The sequence below is a fragment of the Herpailurus yagouaroundi genome, unplaced genomic scaffold, assembly GCF_014898765.1.
Source record: "Herpailurus yagouaroundi ecotype Mexico unplaced genomic scaffold, PumYag 202, whole genome shotgun sequence".
In the NCBI taxonomy this organism is placed as follows: Eukaryota; Metazoa; Chordata; class Mammalia; order Carnivora; family Felidae; genus Herpailurus; species Herpailurus yagouaroundi.
The window spans coordinates 537,674-556,804 of NW_024412433.1; the positions used below are offsets into that span (position 1 = coordinate 537,674).

Genomic DNA, 19,131 nt, shown 5'->3' on the forward strand with positions numbered 1-19,131 from the left:
GGTCACTACTGTAGCCAAAATCAAGAGTCAATGCTTAACCCACTGAGCCACCCATGTGCCCCTAGTGGTTGTTTTTTGTTTGTTTTAATGTTTAACCGACCTTGTGTTTTTGGGTGACCCCACTGCTTTAAGTGTGTCATCTTTTATCGTGTTGCTAAGCTGGGCTCACCTTGCTCATTAGCTTTTTTTTTTGAACGTTGGTTTATTTTTGAGAGACAGAGTGCAGGTGGAGGTAGGAGGGGCAGAGAGTGGGGAGACACAGAATCTGAAGCAGGTTCCAGGGGCTGAGCTGTCTGCACAGAGCACGACGTGGGGCTTGAACTCACGAACAGTGAGTTGGATGCTTAACTGACGGAGCCACCCAGGCACCCCTGCTCATAGGTTTTTTAATAATGGTGCTATTTGCCAATGTCGTTGTCTGAAGAGTAGAAGATTTTCTCAGGGGTGTTTTGTGAAACCAGCATTTAAAAGATAGCAAAATTCACTTGTTTGTTACTCTGTTTAGCATGCTGGTAGACCCTCTTTTTTTTCCCCCCTCTTGTGTTTCTTCATGCCTGTGAGCCAGGTTTCAGGATACAAGGAAGAAGGGGGAAGCATTGTATGGGTCTGAGTCAGCCAGGCAGAGTGTGTGCTCCAGATGAATCCTCAACAAGGTCGTCGTGTCGGGGCTTTTGCTGAGCCCTGGCTTCTCGGTGTCAGACTAGGGCCTTGGTTGGCTTCGGTCTCTCCGAGATTGAGATGGGGCCTTCCTGTTGGGAAGGGCTCCCCTGTGGCGAGAGCAGGTAAACGCCCAGACAGGGAGCATTCTGCTCGACTTGGGAGGACCGGAGTGCTGTGGGCTTACTTGCTGTGCAGTTGCCTCCTACTTGCCTAGCACCCCGAGGCCACACTCACCCAGTCCCCTCTGTAGATGGAGAGCACTGGCGGGGGTTCGGTCGGTTTGGGGAAGCAGCAGGACTGGGGCTCTCAATCCACATGCTCTTGGCTATCTGAGTGTCTGTGGTCATGGTAGATGGCATGTAAGTACTTCCGTCTGGGAGTCCATCCATTAGTTTCCGTGAGGCTTGATTAGCCCCACGCTGTTGTTCTCTAGGCTCTCTTTCTCACTTGCCCGGGGGACCAGGCAAGTAGCATCAGACCAACGTATCTGCGGTTGGTTTCCACAGCAAACCAAGAGTTTCACTGTTGACATCCGCGCCAAGCCGGAATACCACAAGTTCCTCATTGGCAAAGGGGGTGGCAAAATACGCAAGGTGCGTGACAACACTGGAGCCCGTATCATATTCCCAACGGCTGAGGACAAGGATCAGGACCTGATCACCATCATTGGGAAGGAGGATGCTGTCAGGGAGGCACAGAAGGAGCTGGAGGCCCTTATTCAGAACCTGGTAAGGCCCAGTGGGAGCTGCCCCTTGGTTGTCCATCCTGTCGGCGTGGTTGACACGAGTCCTCTCCCTCTCCTTTCCTCCAATGCTGCAGGATAACGTGGTGGAGGACTGCATGCTGGTGGACCCCAAGCACCACCGCCATTTTGTCATCCGGCGAGGCCAGGTCTTGCGGGAGATTGCTGAAGAGTATGGTGGGGTGATGGTTAGCTTCCCACGTTCTGGCACGCAGAGTGATAAGGTCACCCTCAAGGGCGCCAAGGACTGTGTGGAGGCGGCCAAGAAGCGCATTCAGGAGATCATCGAGGACCTGGTAGGTGCCTGGGAGGGTGGCAGGGCTCCAGTCAGGCTGGGGCTCTTTGGTTCTCAGTCTTGGACTCTCAGCCTCTCTGGCTTTACTCTTGGCGGGACACTGCCCTTGAGCAGCAGCTTTTAAAAACACGTTATGAGGGGCGCCTGGGTGGCGCAGTCGGTTAAGCGTCCGACTTCAGCCAGGTCACGATCTCACGGTCCGTGAGTTCGAGCCCCGCGTCGGGCTCTGGGCTGATGGCTTGGAGCCTGGAGCCTGTTTCCGATTCTGTGTCTCCCTCTCTCTCTGCCCCTCCCCTGTTCATGCTCTGTCTCTGTCTGTCCCATAAATAAATAAAAACGTTGAAAAAAAAAATTTATAAAAAAAAAAACACGTTATGAAATGAAATCTGTATGAGGAACCGGCTTCCTTCTCTCTGCCTCTCCTTCCCAACGGGAAGAAAAGAGATGGCAGGGGAGGGCGTGTCAGCGAATCCACATGGAAACTTGTGGGGTTTTCTAAACCAGCCCTTAGAGAGCCTCATCCCCCCCTCCAGGGCTCCTCCCAGCCCTCCCCTGCTGGGGCCTTGGAAGTACTGTCCTGACCATTAAGCCTGATGCCTCCTCACAGAGTCACAGCCACAGCACTTGAATGTCACCTGGCTAGTGCAGTCACCCTACAGGGACAGTGGCTAACAGTGCCGCGTGCTTTGTGCTCGGGGCGGGGGCTCTGTGCATGGAGACAGGACATGGTCACACGTGCTCTGGGCAGCAGTGAGTGCTGGTGCCATTTTGTACAGACAGGTCATCAGTACTTAGTCACTGGGAGATGTCTCAGAAAGAGGCCTCCCTGTCAGTCCTGCCCCCACCCTCCCTCTGTCCACCCTGTTGTACTTTGAGCACTTGGAAAAGGGGTGGGGGGGGCGTGCATCTGTGCATTTGGGGGTCTCTGTAGAGGATTGAGCGAAAGCTGGTGAAAATATGCGTCGAGCCTAAGCAGTTAACCTTTGCCTTTATTTTTTTCTTTCTTGCTGTGTCCCCCTGCCCACCCCCCCCCAGGAAGCCCAGGTGACCATAGAATGTGCCATACCCCAGAAGTTCCATCGATCTGTCATGGGCCCCAAAGGTTCTAGAATCCAGCAGATTACTCGGGACTATAACGTTCAGATTAAATTCCCAGACAGAGAGGAGAACCCAGGTGGGTCTCAGCGGTGAGCTCTGTGCTGAGTGGGGAGCCAGGGGGTGTGTGAATGGACCTCCCCTACGGAGGGTGGGCGTCAGGTGGCCATCACGTGTGCTGCCTCGTGTGTCAGTGCTGACGTGCTGCTGGAACACCCGGGTCCCAGGGTGACCAGGTGGCCTTCGTGCAGGGTGACAAGGCCAAGGACGGCAAAGCAGCTGCGGCCTCTGATGCAGGGGATTGGTTCTGAGGCTACTTACAGATTCCCAAGTGATGTGTGTGATGGGCTGCTCCCACTCTGTCCACTGCAGCTGCCTCTCCCCCAAGCACCCCTACCTGGCGGGTCTTGTCCCTTGTGAGGCAGGCGGCTCCAGTAAAGGTGGCCACTGGCTGCCCTTCTGTGACACCCCTCCCCCAGCTCCATGTCCTGCTTGTCACTTGGTCCTGCTTGTGTCCTGGGAGCACGGCAGGGTGGTTAGGCAGCCAGGAGGTGACTGGCATGTGGGCTCAGTGAGAGCAGCGTCCTGCCTGTGTCTCAGACCTCACTTGGTCACGCCAGGCTCCCAGCTAGGTTGCAGCCCACTGTGCCGTCTCTGGTCTCATCTGGTCGATGACCGACCCTGCAGCCTCCTGGGTCCTCCCTGAACGGCCCCGCCCTGCCGCCGCCGCCCATCTCTGTCCTCTCTGGAGCTTCTCGTGGCCATTGAAGCTCTTGTTTCCTTAGAACATGGGCTGTTTGGAGTATATTTGAAGGAACATCGTACCCGATAAAGACATATTTTATATGTTCATTATTGAAATTCAGTCTCTTTTGTTTTGCACCTCCTCTTCTATGCACACACAGTTGTTGTTTCTGAGACACTGGAGTGTAATTTTCAGACTCGTCCCTCATCTGTAGTGGCTACTTCCTAAGAATAAGGATGTTTTCTTAACGTCATTAGAGATAACTGTGGCACATCCCCCAGAATCCGCGGAGCTGGCGTTCCGTGTACTGGTACTGAATTCGTGGTCGATGGTCACATCTTTCCGGTGCCGGCAGTTCTACAGCATCCACCTTACCCTGGTCTGTGCGGCACTGCCCTGCCTGATGCTCACTCGCTCGCTCGCGTTCATGTCGTACAGACTCCTGGGTTCCATCCCACTCCGCGAACCTTGCTTTTGTGTTGGGTCCACACTTGTCCCCCGCCAGCCCACTCCTGTGTTCGTGTCCCTTCACTCTTGAGGCTTGCCTGCCTCCTGACATACGAGGCCGCTGGAGGCTTCCCTCGTCCCTCTCGCTGCCGTGTCCCAGCATCGTGGCTCAGTTTCTAGGCTCCGTACCCTTTGGGCTCACCGGGCATCACGTTCCAGCCTCCAAGGAAGAGCGCTCCACTCCCGGCCTCACTGTGGGGCCTTTGTTGCCACCCAGGCCAGGCTGCGAGCCAGGCTGGCGCCGGTCTGCCCTGCCTCTCCCGCCAGGACTCTGAGCTGCCCTGCCCTTCTCCCCAGTTCACAGCGTGGAGCCGCAAGTCCAGGAGAACGGTGACGATGCTGGAGACGGGAGGGACACCAAAGACACCGACCCTGGCTCCCCAAGGAGATGTGACATCATCATCATCTCTGGCCGGAAGGAAAAGTGCGAGGCCGCCAAGGAAGCCCTCGAGGTGGGTGTGCCCTCATGCAGTGTGTGACTGGACCTCATCCCGGTGGGGCTGCCCCAAGCACCTTGGCTTGCACCGCGGGCTGTGCTGGACCGGACCCGGGCACAGAGCCCGGCACTGGGGGCTGGGCAAGTATGTGGAACCGGCAGGTTTCAGTGACAGCAGGGTCAACGTGATCTGTAGCCTCTGTGGCCTAGTGATAACCACTGCCATCTCAGGTCTGTGAGGAGGAGTCTTTTGTGTGGGGGGCACCTACCTGAGAGCCACCTCCCTGTTGGGCGCTGCTCTAAATGCTGTGTTCCACGGTGTGCAGATTAGTGCTTAGGTGGAGTGGACAGACAAGAAGCAGAAACAGGTCATGTGTCAGGTGGTGCTTAAAAACAGTGTGATGTGGAAGTGAAGGGGTTGTGGAGAGGTGGTCAGGGGCTAGCGTAGAGAGAGAGCAGGGGAGCCCGTGTCCCCCGCTGTTAACCCAGCAACCCACACAGGCTTGGCTACAGTCTGTTCCTGATGTCAGTGAGGCCAGCTTCTGTCCCTGAGCCCCACCGGTCTCTCTCCAGTTGCTCTGTTTTTCCTGGATTTGTTTTGTTTCTGTAAGAGGTTTGCCACGGTTAGGGGCATAGGCTTGGGGTGAGGGCCAGAAAGTTTGCTCTGGTGGCGTTAACCTTAAAACTGGATTCTGGATTCTCTTCCTGTGTTTTCTGTTGAGTTAAAAGTCTGGGTGAAGTTCTCAGTTGAGGCAGAACATCATAGAAGGTTCCAAGAAGCGCCCTGTAATTCTCACAGGGTCACTGGCTCCCTGCCAGCTGCTCTCAGGCCCGACCCTGTCTTCTCTGCAGGCACTGGTTCCCGTCACCATCGAAGTGGAGGTGCCCTTTGACCTTCACCGGTACATCATCGGGCAGAAGGGGAGCGGGATCCGGAAGATGATGGATGAGTTTGAGGTACTGGGATTTGCAGTCTTTCCCCAGGAGCCAGTGTTGGGAGCGAGCCCTCCCACGGGCCCCTGGCGGCTCAGCCCCTCGGCAGTGCGCCTCATCCTGGTCGTGCCCCGTAGCAGTGCTCCGTCCCCGGTTCTTGTGCGGGACCCCCGCCTATATCAGATCTGTGTCCCCTGCAGGTGAACATCCACGTGCCGGCACCAGAACTACAGTCTGACGTCATCGCCATCACTGGCCTCGCCGCAAATCTGGACCGGGCCAAGGCTGGGCTGCTGGAGCGAGTGAAAGAGCTGCAGGCTGAGCAGGAGGACCGAGTGGGTGTCAGCCGGGCCCGCAGGGGTGTCCTCCAGAGCCACGGTCCCCGACCACACTGCAGGCGGTTCAGCCACATGGCTGCAGGGGGACCTGGCCACCCGGGGAGCCTTCCGTCAGACACAGTGTTACGAGCGTGGCACTTTGCTCTTCAGTGTAACAGGGGCAGAGTTAGATTTCCTATTAATTGGCACTTTTTTTTCCAAAGTCACCCTGCCACGTGTGGTGTCTCCAACCCGATAGGTAAGGTAAGGTTGGAGAGGCCTGGGAGCTATTGCTGGAATAGAACCCCGAATGTGAGTGGTGTGGTCCAGGGTGGGTGTCAGCAGGCCCATGCGGACCTTCTCTCCGGAGCTGCCCTGCTTTGAGTAGGTTTGGGGACCCATCTCCCTGCTTTGGAGAGCTGGCATTCGAAGGGCTTCCTAAGTGCACGGCAAGGCTGGGTGTTACAGGCTCTGAAGCCCTGCTAGAGATTCTGTAGGGAACGGGCTTCCCATGAGGAGGAGGACTTTCTGGAGTCTTTTTTTTTTTTTTTTTCAACATTTATTTATTTTTTGGGACACAGAGAGACAGAGCATGAACAGGGGAGGGGCAGAGAGAGAGGGACACACAGAATCGGAAACAGGCTCCAGGCTCTGAGCCATCAGCCCAGAGCCCGACGCGGGGCTCGAACTCACGGACCGTGAGATCGTGACCTGGCTGAAGTCGGACGCTTAACCGACTGCGCCACCCAGGCGCCCCATGGACTTTCTGGAGTCTTGATGCGAAGGGTCCGCAGACCTCTGGAGCCTGGTTCCTGTGGTCTAGCCTCTGGCCGTAGATGTCCCAGGCCGGCCGGCCGTCCTTCAGCACTCTCGTGCCCCCTTTTCCTTCTGGCCTGCTTTCATACCCCAGGCTTTAAAGACCCCAGGACGTGTTTATGCTTCCTCATCACGTCCCCCATGCAATTCACTGGAGAGCCAGCTCAGAGCCCACCACGCACGGTGCCAGTCTTGTCAGCGCCTGAACGATGCTCTTGTGAGGGGTGTGCACACTCGTTCCGGGTCAGCCCTCCAGCTGGCAGTGCACAGAGGCTAACGGGAAAGTGTATCTTGCTTTTGTCACTGAGGAGATCTTTGGGGTCGAGGACAGAGTGGGGTTGACATGTGGCTGCGTGTGGTGAAGGTCAAGCCCGAACTCCACCCTTGTCTCACCTGCAGGCTTTAAGGAGCTTTAAGCTGAGCGTCACTGTGGACCCCAAATACCATCCCAAAATTATTGGGAGGAAAGGGGCAGTGATTACTCAGATCCGCTTGGAACATGACGTGAACATCCAGTTTCCCGATAAGGATGACGGGAACCAGGTAAGAATGCCTGCTTGGGTCACACTCTGTGGCTGGAACGCTTTGGGACAGGTGGACTCTCGTACCCTCACCCTGACCTGGGAGCCGTGAGCGGGCAAGCGTAGGGCCTGCCCAGGTGGGCGGGGAGGGTGGAGCGCAGAGGGGCAGGTCTCTGAGGGTCTGAGTTTGCCTTGGGCGTCGGGGCCCCATCTCGGTCTGTGCCAGCTGGGCGAGGTCTCCCTGTGCTTGGCTGCCGCGCGAGTGCGGAACATTTCTCCCACGCCCGCCTGGTTGTTCGTGGTAGGCAAGCTTTGGCTCCGGCTGAGTCCTTCTTCGCATCTGTACCCACAGGTGCGGTCCTTCAGAGGGCACCCTCCCCCTGCCTATCACACCCCAGCCCGTCTTCCTCTCCGCTCCCATCAGGGCCCCCTTCCAGCATAGCACTGCCCACTGTGGGAGCCTTGGTCTCTGCCTGCATCTCTGGCCATGGTACACAGCCAGGCACCCAGAAATGGTTCTCTAGAACCTTCTGGTCAGCAAATCCCAACATGCCTCTGCAGACTCTGGCCTTTTCAGCCCCGTGTTCCCGTGCTGTGGCAGACTGCCTGTTTCTGCACCTTCCTCCTCTGCTCAGCCCGAGTCTATAAGCCACGCACTTAACCTGAGTTCAGAAAGGCAGGCAGGCCTGCAGGGCTCCCTCTGGAGCCCCCACCTCTCCTCTGCGCCTCCTGCCTGGTCCTGACCTTCCCTGGGTGCATCCTTCTGTTCCCGCTGCGTTTCTAACAAACATGTTTATGCTCCTGATCTTTCTTACGCTAATTTGTGGTTTTTGTTCTGTTTCAGTGAGTTCTATGCCCAACGTAGGGCTTGAACTCATGACCCTGAGGTCAAGAGTTGCCTGCTCTGCTGACTGAGCCAGCCAGGCGTCCCTTTAACTTTAACTTGTGATGTTGAATCCTGAGAATTGAGCTCCTCTAAACTCCGCACCTTCACTACCTTCTATTTTCTTTAATTTTCCCAAGGAAACGTGACTTTTTTAGTCATTGTTTAGGGTTCAAACCACTCGGGCTAGTGTTTCAGAGCCAAGTAGGATTGGGTGGCCATGTGATTTTGATACGCAGCATTTTCCTGTGAGAATTATGCTTCCGTTTGCAGTCTGTTCTGTGTCTGCATTTGGCACAGCGCTCGCGGCTGCTGGCGGGTTCTGGACTCCGCCAGGCAGGTTCTAGGCACAGCCCGCCGCCCCCCACCCCTCCACTGCCACCGTGGGGCCTGCTGCTGCTCTGCTACCGCCTGGCTCACTCTGGCCTCTTTCTCTTCTGGGTAGATCTCGAAGTGTCCGCTCCTTTGTTTCCAGGTGTTTTTGTTCTCTGGCCCTTTTCTGTTGTTCCATTCTTTTGTGGGTGTAACTTTTCCTTTGTCTTAAAGAATATAGCTTACGTGTGTGATTTTTTTCTTCTTTTTTGTTGTCGTTTCGCTTTGAGTCCTGTGTTGCCTCTGCTCGCACTGTGCATGCGTGGTGCTGTCACCCGTCCACGTGTGCTGTGGGAGGGAAGTCCTGCGCAGGGGCGTGCTGGGGCTGTGCAGTGCAGCCGCAGTGTCCCGCCCCTTCTCTCCAGGCGGGTCTGTCTCCAACGAGACGCCTCCAGATGCAGGGCCCGAGGTGACCTTCCCCGTGCCCTGTGTGGTCTCTGACGCAGCACCCTCCTCGCCTGCAGCCATCTCTGTGGCCACGTGTCCTTTCTTTTCCCGTACACGTCTGGGGGGAGGTGGGGACGCAGGAGCTAATGGGCATCATTGACCTGTTTTAAATCAGCTTATGGCGGTCTCCCCCATCTTCTTTCTCTCCTGAGCGGGTCAGTGTTTCCCCTCAAGCTGAGGTCTGCCTCACTCCGCCAGCACTGCCTCTTGCCGCCTCGTGGAGCTGCATCTGCTGGCTTCAGGCTCCCAGCCTTGGGTCTCTAGGGGCATCCCCTCTTCTGACTGCGCTCTCCTTTCTTAGCCCCAGGACCAAATAACCATCACAGGGTATGAAAAGAATACAGAAGCCGCCCGGGACGCTATATTGAAAATCGTGGGTGAGCTTGAACAGATGGTTTCTGAGGACGTCCCACTGGACCACCGTGTTCACGCCCGCATCATTGGTGCCCGTGGAAAAGCCATCCGCAAAATAATGGATGAATTCAAGGTGGGTCCCCAGCCCCACCACGAAGGGGGGTGTGTGGTCCCACGCTGTCGGGGGAGTGAGTGCCTGGGACCACAGGTCTCCTGCCTCGGCTGCTGACCGCCCTTGGGGTCTGGAACGGGAGACTTCTGAGGCGCTGGTGCCCGTCCCTGAGTTGGTGAGGTCATGTGGAGGTCCCAGCTGCGTATACGCGACACCGTCGGTCAGCGTCCCACACTGGCCTGGAGGAGACGGCATTCCCTCGGTGCGGCATGGTCCTGTACTGTCGTGATGTGTTAGCTCTGACATACAGGACCTTGGCTCCTGAACACAAGGTTAATTTGGGAAAACTTCCCTAGAGGTCCACCATTCTCAGCCACACATGACCATGACCCTTTGGTCCAGAGACTCCAGATGGAGTGTCCTCAGATACCTCAGCGGCCGCATGTGCTGTCTTTCCAGGTGGACATTCGTTTCCCGCAGAGTGGGGCCCCAGATCCCAACTGCGTCACTGTGACGGGGCTCCCAGAGAACGTGGAGGAGGCCATCGACCACATTCTCAACCTAGAGGAGGAATATGTGAGTCATGGGTGGGCAGCAGGCCTGTGCCTGGGGCACCCTGCCTGCCACTAACCGGCCCGGGGCAGCAGCAAGGCCACGTATGTGCGTCCGCCCCCAGAGGCACGCCGGTTGCAGGGTGTCCCCCTAAGCGAGCCCTAAACACTTGAGACAAGGCAAGCGTGGTCGTCGTGTGTGCCTGCTGCAGACTGACGCCCCCACCTGTGCCCACAGCTGGCTGACGTGGTCGACAGCGAGGCGTTGCAGGTGTACATGAAGCCGCCAGCCCACGAGGAGTCCAAGGCGCCATCCAAGGGCTTTGTGGTACGGGACGCTCCCTGGACCGCCAGCAGCAGCGAGAAGGTCAGACACTGTTAGGCCCGCCGTTGGAGGTGGGGGCGCCCCCGGCACTCGCCTCTCGCTGGGAAGCGGCTCACGCGGGACCTCTTATTGAGGCTGTGCCCTCTCCCCCCTACAGGCTCCTGACATGAGCAGCTCTGAAGAATTTCCCAGTTTTGGGGCTCAGGTGGCCCCCAAGACCCTGCCATGGGGCCCCAAGCGATAATGATCAAAAAGCAGAAATCTCTCCAGCCTGCTGACCCAAACCCCACCAACATGGTTTGTCTCAATCTGACCCGGCGGCTGGAGCCTCTATAAATTGTTGGCGCTTCCCCCTCCCCGAGGTCTCGCAGTGAAGCCAGGCGCGCCAGCACCCCGCGTGCGCTCAGGATCTGCTCCCTGACACCTTCGCTCTGGGACGGCTCTCCGCTGTCGTGAACACTAACCGAGGTAATTGGACATTTCCCCGTAAGCGTCCTGGCTCATCCAGCATGTCCGTAAGGCTCTGGCCTCCGCTAGGAGAGCTCCACAGCTGTGGCGGAGTCTACTTCCTGTGTCATGACCTCAGGAAATAAATTTCCTTGACTTTATAAAAGCCAAAATGTTTGCCCTCTTCCTTTCCCACCTCCTTTCCTCCCTTTGCCTGCCATCCAGACCCTCCTTCCAGAATGCAGTCCGCCTTCCAGCTGCCAAAAGCCCACTTGGCCCAGACCACAGGGTGGTGAGGGAGACCCGGTTTGCACACTGGGAGTACCTGGGCCCAAAGGAGAGCCGTGGTGGAGCCAGAGGGGACCGAGAGGCAGCAGGGTGACTGGGTTCTTGGGCTGTCTTGGCTTCACATGTGTCGGGGTCCGAAAGCACCCAAGCGTCTCCGCCCCCAAGCGTGGTGAGCAGACCCCAAAGGCAGGGCCGCGTGTCTCCGTCTGGGCCGGCCGTGGCTGTCGTGGCGGCCTGGTGTGGCCTGAGAGACGTGGGGACAGGGAGAGGGGCGGCCCGCAGAGTGGCAGTAGAGACTAGCCGCTCCTCTGTGGCCCCCTCGCCCCAGGCCAGGTGTCCGGCATCCTCCTTTCTACCTCAGAGCCAGTGTGGCTGCTCTCGTGCTTAGGGTGGTGCCACCCTGGCTTTCAGCCTCTCGGCGTAGATGTTTTTGGTGGTGGCGTGTCTGCTGCAGCCCTGGGGGCGGGAAGCCGGTGCTGGGGCTCAGCCAGGCTGTCCTCTGACGCACGCTGGGATGCTGCGTGTGAGCCCCCGGGAGCTGTCTCAGAGAGGCAGGCATCGTGGTCCTGGGGCAGAGAGAGGTGGTCGCTTGGCCTGGACCGGAGGACCCGGTGCTGGTGAGGGAGGGTCCGCTCTTTCTCAGGTGTGTGCTGGGTGACTGTGGGTGTCGGACCACGGGCCTTGGCCCGACCACAACGTGCCCTGCCCCCCAGCGGACTGTTGAAGGTCAGCTCTGGAGAGGAGAGGTGGCCCCAGGGCGGTACAGAGGCGCCCGTGTGTCGCATCGTGAGGGAACGAGGATGGCCCTTTGTGTCGGCCCCCTGGCCTCCCCATCTCTGCCTCTGCCCGCACGGAGGTGATGGGGCCCTGTCGGGTCACCCCGCCTGGGATACTGGAGTTCCTGGGGGCCAGCTCGTGTCTGGCGCACACCCTGCGCCGCCCCTGCGCCCCCGTCCTTCACTCTCCACTCGGTGGCTCAAGCCCGGTGATCTCCAGACTCTGAAATTCTAAGTAGACTGAGAATTGCTCGACCCAAGTGTACCTTCGGCTGCCCCTGCCAGCTTTCTGTCTGCCACGGCAGCCTCCAGCGTGCCCATCTGTGGGAGCGAGCCACGGGGGTGGGAGAGAGCACCCACCTCAGCAGGCGGCCTGGGTGTCCCCAGAGTAGGCCTGTGAGGAGACGGAGGAAGGGGAGGCACCCCCTCCCCTCTCGGGGAGCCTGATTGGGAAGGGGGGGGCCCCTCCGCGTCTCCACCTGCATGAGGTTTGGAGCCTTCCCCGTGGGCCGTCTTGTTTCCCTCTGCCTGCCCCTCTGGCTCCCTCGGCGTCTGCCCAGCCCTCTTTGCCCTTCATCTTTTCTGTGGCATCCTTCGACGTCCCCCGCCCTTCCCCAAACGTAAATTTTAAATTTTCACAAGTTTTTGCACATCTGCATTTATCACTAAATGTTGTAGATACGAATCCCCCCTTCCCCTGAACTGTGTTTGGGATCTTGCGTGCTCTGGTTTTGGTTGTTGTTGGTAAAGACTGTTGGTGGCCCTGCCCAGGCCTGGTCTCCTGTGGCCGCCCCTGCTGCTGGGGCAGCCCTGGGCAGGGTGGGGTGTGCGTGTCCATTTCCTTTGTTGAATGTCTTCCATATTATGTGTTTCCATAGCTATGATCCGTCCCTTGGCCTTAATTTTGGAATCTGGAGATTATATGCAAACATGTGTAAAGGCTTATGAATATGGATGACACTGGAATTTTATAAATTCTAAAATAAAACCCAAAACCAGATGTAGTGTGCTAGAACTCGTTTTATCACGCGGCATGCCGGTTCTCGGTCCCGTGGAACCAGGGGTGTCTTCAACATGCTTTTGAGTGGTAACTAGAGACCCATAGATGGTTCTAGTCTCCAGTGCGACTCTCCCGGTGGCACACGGGAGATAGAGCTGTGCCCCGCGTGCAGAGAGCTGGGGGTGGGGAGGGCCCTGAGCCACAGTGTCGGGGCCAGCATCTCTGGTGCGGGGCCACCTGCCCTGGGGGCTGGGAGGGAGGTGGCAGGGAAGCTCCAGGTGCTGCTGCGGGCAGGGGGTTGGGGGGCGGCAGCCGGCACCTGAGGGGCTAGGGCTCATGAGCAGAGGCCCAGGGTCACCGAGGGCGCCACAGCTCTGGGCCAAGAAGGGGCAGAAGGTGGGCTGTGGCCTCTGAGGGCAGTGAGCCTTTGACATCTCCAGGGCAGCAGAGTCCCTCACCTCCAGGTGGGACTGCTGGCTTGGGGTGACCCCCGTGACCTCAGAGAGAAGGGACTCGTGAGGCCTGGCCACCTCCTGGCAACGTAGGCTGTGGGCCCAAACTCCTCTCTGAGCTCTGGGAGTAGTTGTCCTTTGCTCCGTTTGTTCCAGAGAGAGCCTGTCTCCAGGGAAGGGTACAGGAGGGGTGATCGGACTGGCTACCCCGTCACAGGCCAGGGCAGAGTGCTCGGCCGGGCACCGTGCCGCCGGTGGATGAGGGAAGGTAAAGCGGGGGGCAGAAAGGCTCACCTCATTCTCAGCCAGCGCCTGCTTGGCGAGGTAGTACTCTCGCTTCACCTTGACCTCCACGGACTCAGGAATGTCGGGTACCAGGAGGTCGAGGATCCGGCCGATGGAGAACACCACGTGCTGGGGGCAGGACATAGTACGAGCAGTGGGAGGGTGCCCACCCCTCGGTAAGACAGACGCCTGCGGTGGCCTTAATGGGGCCAGGGGCGCGCACCTGCTCCCCAGGTGTGAGCTGAGCTGGAGAGGAGCAGGTGCAGGAAAGGAAAGCCCTGGAGGCAGAAGCCACCGTTGCGGAGACCTGCCCCAGGTCTCACGGCCTGTGGAGCCTCCCCGGACCCAGCAGTGCCCAGAGCAGTTCAGTATCCACGCAATCTAGGCCAGGCAGGGGTTGACAAAGTTTTCAAGACGGGGAAACGACAGTGCACAGGAGAGTGGCCCTGTGACCGGGTAGTAGCTTGGTCGCACACCTCCCCACCCCTACCCCCACCAACACACACACACACACACCCCCCACATGGTGGGATTAGGCAAAGCATCCTGGGGGAGGGGTGGGTGTCCTGCTAAGGCCAAGAGAGCCAGTCGGGAGAGCCAACGGGAACTAGGAACTTGGCTAACCTCAAACACTATGACGAAGGCCAGGCGGATGGCCAGAAGATTCCAGTATGTTGGAGAATACTGCCCATCATCTTCCCTGAAAGCCTGATACCTGCAGGAGACACGGAACTCAGTGTGGGGAGCTGGGGCTGAGGGTCAGCTGAGGAGCTGGCAGGGGCCCTTCTTAGCTTCTCTACTTTTTCCTTCCCTGATCGTGTAGTTCTGGGCCTGGCTTGCCTGAGAGTGCCTGAAGGAGGGAATATTCCTAAACGGTACTAAACAGTGCCCTCGGCTTTAATTCTTGGGGTTCCGGGGTTCCAAAGGGCTGGATGGGCTGGATTGTCCCATTCCCTACAGCCTGCACTGGGCCCCAGAGTGGCAAACGCCCTGTTAATGTCACGGATGTGATAATATGATGAATCTGCTTCCGCTGGTGATGTCAACCTCGTCAACACTGTGAAAACCTGCCACTCGGAGATCAGTCAGCTGTGCCCAGACACCTGTCCAGCATGGCTCTCCCTGACTAGAATAAGCTGATGTGAAGTTTTGCTTGCTATTTCCAATTTGTCATCTTGTCATCCTTTGACAACTTCCTGTATTTCCGGTTAGATTCGGCATTCCATTTTGACATAAACTGCCATGCTACCCTCCATGGAAAGCAGTATTAGGGCCAACTTTGTAGAAAAAGAAACAATTCTTGAACATTAAAAAAAGTTACTGAAGGAAAAATCCTCAATGCCTGTAATAAACTCTAAGTGGCCTAACTAGGCACAACAGAAGAAAGACTGGGAACTTGGAGACGATGATATGAAATCACCCTGAACGCAACACAGAGAGCCAAAAGATTGCAAAATGTATCCGTGCCCTTGGGACGTGAAGGGAGAACAGAGGTGCTCCAACATAGCAGTTCCAGAAGCGGAGAATGAATGCAAAGAAAAGTTAGAGCAGCTCTGTTTGAAAAATGGAGAGGTTTCCATGGGGCGCCTGGGTGGCTCAGTCGGTTAAATGTCTGATCAGCTCAGGTCATGGTTTCGCGGTTCATGAGTTCGGATCCCGCACTGGGCTCTGTGCTGACAGCTCGGAGCCTGGAGCCTGCTCCGGATCCTGTGTCTCCCTCTCTCTCTGTCCCTCCACTGCTCACACTTTTCTCTCTCTCAAAAATAAACATTAAAAGAAGAAAAAAAAAGAAACCGAAATGGAGAGGTTTCCAGAACTAAAGAAAGACATCACCTTTCAGATCAAAAGCACATAACTGATTTCCAGTGAGAAACTTTTATCAACGTTTATTTATTTTTGGGACAGAGAGAGACAGAGCATGAACGGGGGAGGGGCAGAGAGAGAGAGGGAGACACAGAATCGGAAACGGGCTCCAGGCTCCGAGCCATCAGCCCAGAGCCCGACGCGGGCTCGAACTCCCGGACCGCGAGATCGTGACCTGGCTGAAGTCGGACGCTTAACCGACTGCGCCACCCAGGCGCCCCACCAGTGAGAAACTTTTAAATAAACTCTACGATGGCAGAGACCTATTAGTAACACAAGTCGAGGAAAACCTTCTATGCTTACCAGAGCTTTCCACAAGAGAGTAATAGTCCCAAAGAGCTATGGAGAACTGTATACCTGCTATTGGAAGGACAAAGAGATATTTTCCGATATAAAAGGCAGCATACAAAAGGGTTTGCCGACTACACACCATTCCCGAAAGCGCTAGTCAAGGATGTACTTCTGCAAGAACGAAAGTGAATTCAGAGGGAAGGCAAAGCGTTAAGAAACCCCTGTAGCCACAGAAGCTACTAAAACATACCATATGGACATGATTAACAAATGACTAGAAATGTTTTTATTTTTTAATACTAAAACTCTGTATAAGAATAATAAGATGGAGTGGTGGGTGCTAAATAGGCGATAAAGCATGTGAATTCCTTTAGTGTGATAGGAAAGTTTATATAGTTAAGAATGTATGCTAAAAATGTAAGGATAATCTCTCAAAGAATAAAAATATATGCCATCCGTTCTAAATGAGCATAAAGAAAAAAAATTCTAGTCATCCACCAGAAAGCAAGAGAAGAAGAAAAAGGAAAAAAAAAATGAATGGAAAAAGTAAGTATCCACTAAGAAGGGATCACAAATAAGAACTTATGCAACTAAGAACCTCACGATACATAAAGCAAGATGTGACAGAACCACATGAAGAAACTGATAACTCTACATTCCTGGAAAGATTTTCACTTCGCCTGCATCAGAATCTGATAACGCAGTGAGGTGGAGGGGGGGTGCAGAAAAAAATCCAAACAAGAAAGTTAAGAAGCCTTCCCTCAGAGGTTTATAGACAGCCTTACTTTAAAACAGATAATACAAGATTCAAGTTCACTTGAACCAGCAAAAATCAAGCGAGCAGATCATAAAGGAAAACAACACATGTTAAGAGATTTGTATCATAGGGACTCTTCAGGTTCTCTGATCACCAAGCAGTTAAACCAGAATGGTTTTTTTTAAGTAGAAGAACAACAACAACAACAAACCCTCCACACTGGGGAACTTTTCTAAATAATTCATAGATAAGTCGGGGGATAACTGCAGTTAAGAGATTCAGAAGTGAAGGGACAGGTATTATCAACGAAATGAGGCTTTTAAAGAATAGGGTCAAGTAAACTTATAAATACGTTTATTAAAACGAAAGACAAAAAAGGGCGCTTGGGTGGCTGAGCTGGTGAAGCGTCCGACTTCAGCTCAGGTCACGATCTCACGGTTCGTGGGTTCGAGCCCCGCATCAGGCTCTGTGCTGACCGCTCAGGGACTGGAGCCTGCTTCGGATTCTGTGTCTCCCCCTCTCTCTGCTCCTCCCCTGCTCCTGCTCTCTCTCAAAAATAAACATTAAAAAAATTTTTTTAATGAAAGACTGAAAGCAAATGAGCTATGATGTCAAGTTCAGAAGATTGACTTTTTAAGAGGAAAGAAAACTATCTGGAAAGAAAATGAGGTAACTACCCAAACAGAGCTTAAGCAGATCATCGTAGAATACTGTGAACAAGTTTGTGCCATTCTGTTTTCAAAAGTAGTTGGAATAGGGACGCCTGGGTGGCTCACGGTTAAGTGCCAACCTCGCCTCAGGTCATGACCTTGCGGTTCATGAGTTCCAACCCCGCATCGGGCTCTGTGCCGACAGCTTAGAGCCTGGAGCCCCATTCGAATTCTGCATCTCCCTCCCTCGCTCGCGCTCTGCCTCTCTCTCTCTCAGAGATAATAAACATTTTAAAAAATAACAAAAATAAAATAAGTAGCTGGAATACAGTTTTCTGCAAATGAAATTGCCAAAACCGAGAAGAAACAGAGACGGGAAATAAACCTATGCCCATGAAGGGAATGGCAATGGAAGTAACAGGCGCCTCCCCAGGGGCCCAGTGTTGCCTACCAAGTCCGCCTGGGTCCCCGTGTCCCCAGACGCAGGCCTGCGCTCTCACCTCCTCCCCCCCCCCCCCCCCTACCCCCCGCCCCCCCGCGGCGCTGGTCTGCGCCTCCGGGCCCCGCCCCCACCGGCTCCCCGGCCCCGCCCCCGCCCCCACCTGCAAGTGCGGTTGTGCGCGGAGGCGAAGGCGGGCGGCGCGCGCGCCAGCGTGAAGTTGACGAAGCCGCGCAGGTCGGGGGCGCGGGTCCACCGGTAGTAGGCGCGCGGCAGGAAGTCGGACGAGAAGGCCAGCAGGAAGGCCTGGGCGCGGGGCGGCTGGTCAGCGCGGGCCCGTCCGCGCGGCCCCGGCGCCCCCACCCCGCCCCGCCCCGCCCCGCCCGCGCGCTCACGTTGCTGACGACCGCCAGGTGCGCGATGCCAGCCAGGATGTGGGACCAGATGCCGATGTGCTGCGCGCGCTCGGCCACCGGGCGCCGGTGCTCGCAGACGAACTTGCGCGCGTCCAGGCGGATCTCCACCCAGTTGTTGAGCAGCGCGAAGAGCGGCGCGAGCGGACACGCGGCCACGAAGATGGTGACGAAGCCGAACTGCAGCACTGTGGGCGAGGGCCCCCGGCCCGCACTGTGTGAGCCCTGTCCGCCCGCTTAGGCCGGTGAGCAGAGCACCCGCGCCTGCCACCAGTGGGTGCCACTGCCCGCCCGCCAGCCCTTCGCAGGCCCTCCTCTCCGGAGGCTCTGGGGACACCTGCTGTTCCTGCTCGGCTCATCTGAGACTCAGCTGCAGAGCCCCCGCCCCCGGGAATCCTCCCCTGACTGCTCCCACAGCGCTGCAGGCGTTTCTGGCCGAGCTTGGGCCTCCCCTGGCTCTCTGAGGTCAGGGACTCTGGAACTCTCCAACCTGGGTGCTCAGACACCCTGAGGGCTCGTGCAGCGATGGAAACAGAAACATTTCTGATTTCAGAGCCGACTTCACCATTCACCCCTCTGGAGGCGGGGGGGGGGGGGGGCTTTAGGGAATGGCTTTTGTTGTTTTTAGGTTATTTTTCACTAATGTCAACATCCAACCTGGGGCTCGAACTCACAAGATCAAGAGTCGCCGGTCCACAGACTGAGCCAGCCGGGTGCAACCCCCACCCCCACCCAGAGCTTCGTGAAAGGGGTTCCTGGGTCTCATGTGAAATCCTGAAGGAGAGCATTGGGTCCCATTTCCTGTTGTCCAGTGAAATAGGGACACATGAGGTCCATCAACCCCACTCACATGCTATGAAAAAGCATGACTCTCCAAGAACTGTCCTGCTCCCTTTTATGCAAAGAACGACGTCACCACTGTCACTCATTTTGCTTTGGCTTCCGGAGACCTCAATGTGTTGGGTTCAGATGCAGTGCTTTAGAGTAGGAGTGTGCCGTGATGGCTTCCCCTCCCTTGTCTCTGGGTAAGACCCTGGACGGGCAGGGGACCACTACCCATAGTAGACACAGCCCCTGCCCTCCGAAAGTGCTCCACCCCACGTGGGGAACGAGCCGCAGGCATGGGCACCACCGGGCTAGGGCACAGTTGAGGGTCCAGTGAAGAGTGTGGGCGTCGAGAAGCTCTCGAGAAAATCAACTCCTCGAGCCCACCACCTCCCGCCCCCAGGGCCGGGTCTCTTGTGCACCTCTCCTCACTCCCTCCATGTGCCCTGGCCCATGCTTCCCAGGGTTGGGGGAGATTAAGGAGCACCCCACCCACTGCCCCCAGGCCCTCTTCTGAACCCCCATGCCCAGGGC

The 19,131-nt window shown here is 56.5% G+C and overlaps 2 protein-coding genes across 2 annotated transcripts in view; one reads left to right on the forward strand and one right to left on the reverse strand.

Moving 5' to 3' along the window:
- HDLBP (high density lipoprotein binding protein) overlaps window positions 1–12,622 on the forward strand; it is a 72,608-nt gene extending 59,986 nt beyond the window's left edge. The window contains exons 18-28 of the mRNA XM_040450389.1: window positions 1,167–1,388; window positions 1,480–1,698; window positions 2,733–2,871; window positions 4,342–4,496; window positions 5,333–5,437; window positions 5,614–5,748; window positions 6,946–7,089; window positions 9,071–9,256; window positions 9,695–9,811; window positions 10,025–10,153; window positions 10,269–12,622. Of these exons, the coding sequence (XP_040306323.1) occupies window positions 1,167–1,388; window positions 1,480–1,698; window positions 2,733–2,871; window positions 4,342–4,496; window positions 5,333–5,437; window positions 5,614–5,748; window positions 6,946–7,089; window positions 9,071–9,256; window positions 9,695–9,811; window positions 10,025–10,153; window positions 10,269–10,355 (1,638 nt within the window). The 3' untranslated portion in view covers window positions 10,356–12,622. The remainder of the gene's footprint in view (window positions 1–1,166; window positions 1,389–1,479; window positions 1,699–2,732; window positions 2,872–4,341; window positions 4,497–5,332; window positions 5,438–5,613; window positions 5,749–6,945; window positions 7,090–9,070; window positions 9,257–9,694; window positions 9,812–10,024; window positions 10,154–10,268) is intronic.
- Window positions 12,623–12,624: 2 nt separating this feature from the next.
- The window catches only part of ANO7 (anoctamin 7), a 29,471-nt gene continuing 22,964 nt past the window's right edge, over window positions 12,625–19,131 (reverse strand). Inside the window, exons 20-24 of the mRNA XM_040450396.1 lie at window positions 17,755–17,960; window positions 17,523–17,665; window positions 13,984–14,074; window positions 13,369–13,488; window positions 12,625–13,237 (exon numbers count right to left, since the gene is read on the reverse strand). Of these exons, the coding sequence (XP_040306330.1) occupies window positions 13,121–13,237; window positions 13,369–13,488; window positions 13,984–14,074; window positions 17,523–17,665; window positions 17,755–17,960 (677 nt within the window). The 3' untranslated portion in view covers window positions 12,625–13,120. The remainder of the gene's footprint in view (window positions 13,238–13,368; window positions 13,489–13,983; window positions 14,075–17,522; window positions 17,666–17,754; window positions 17,961–19,131) is intronic.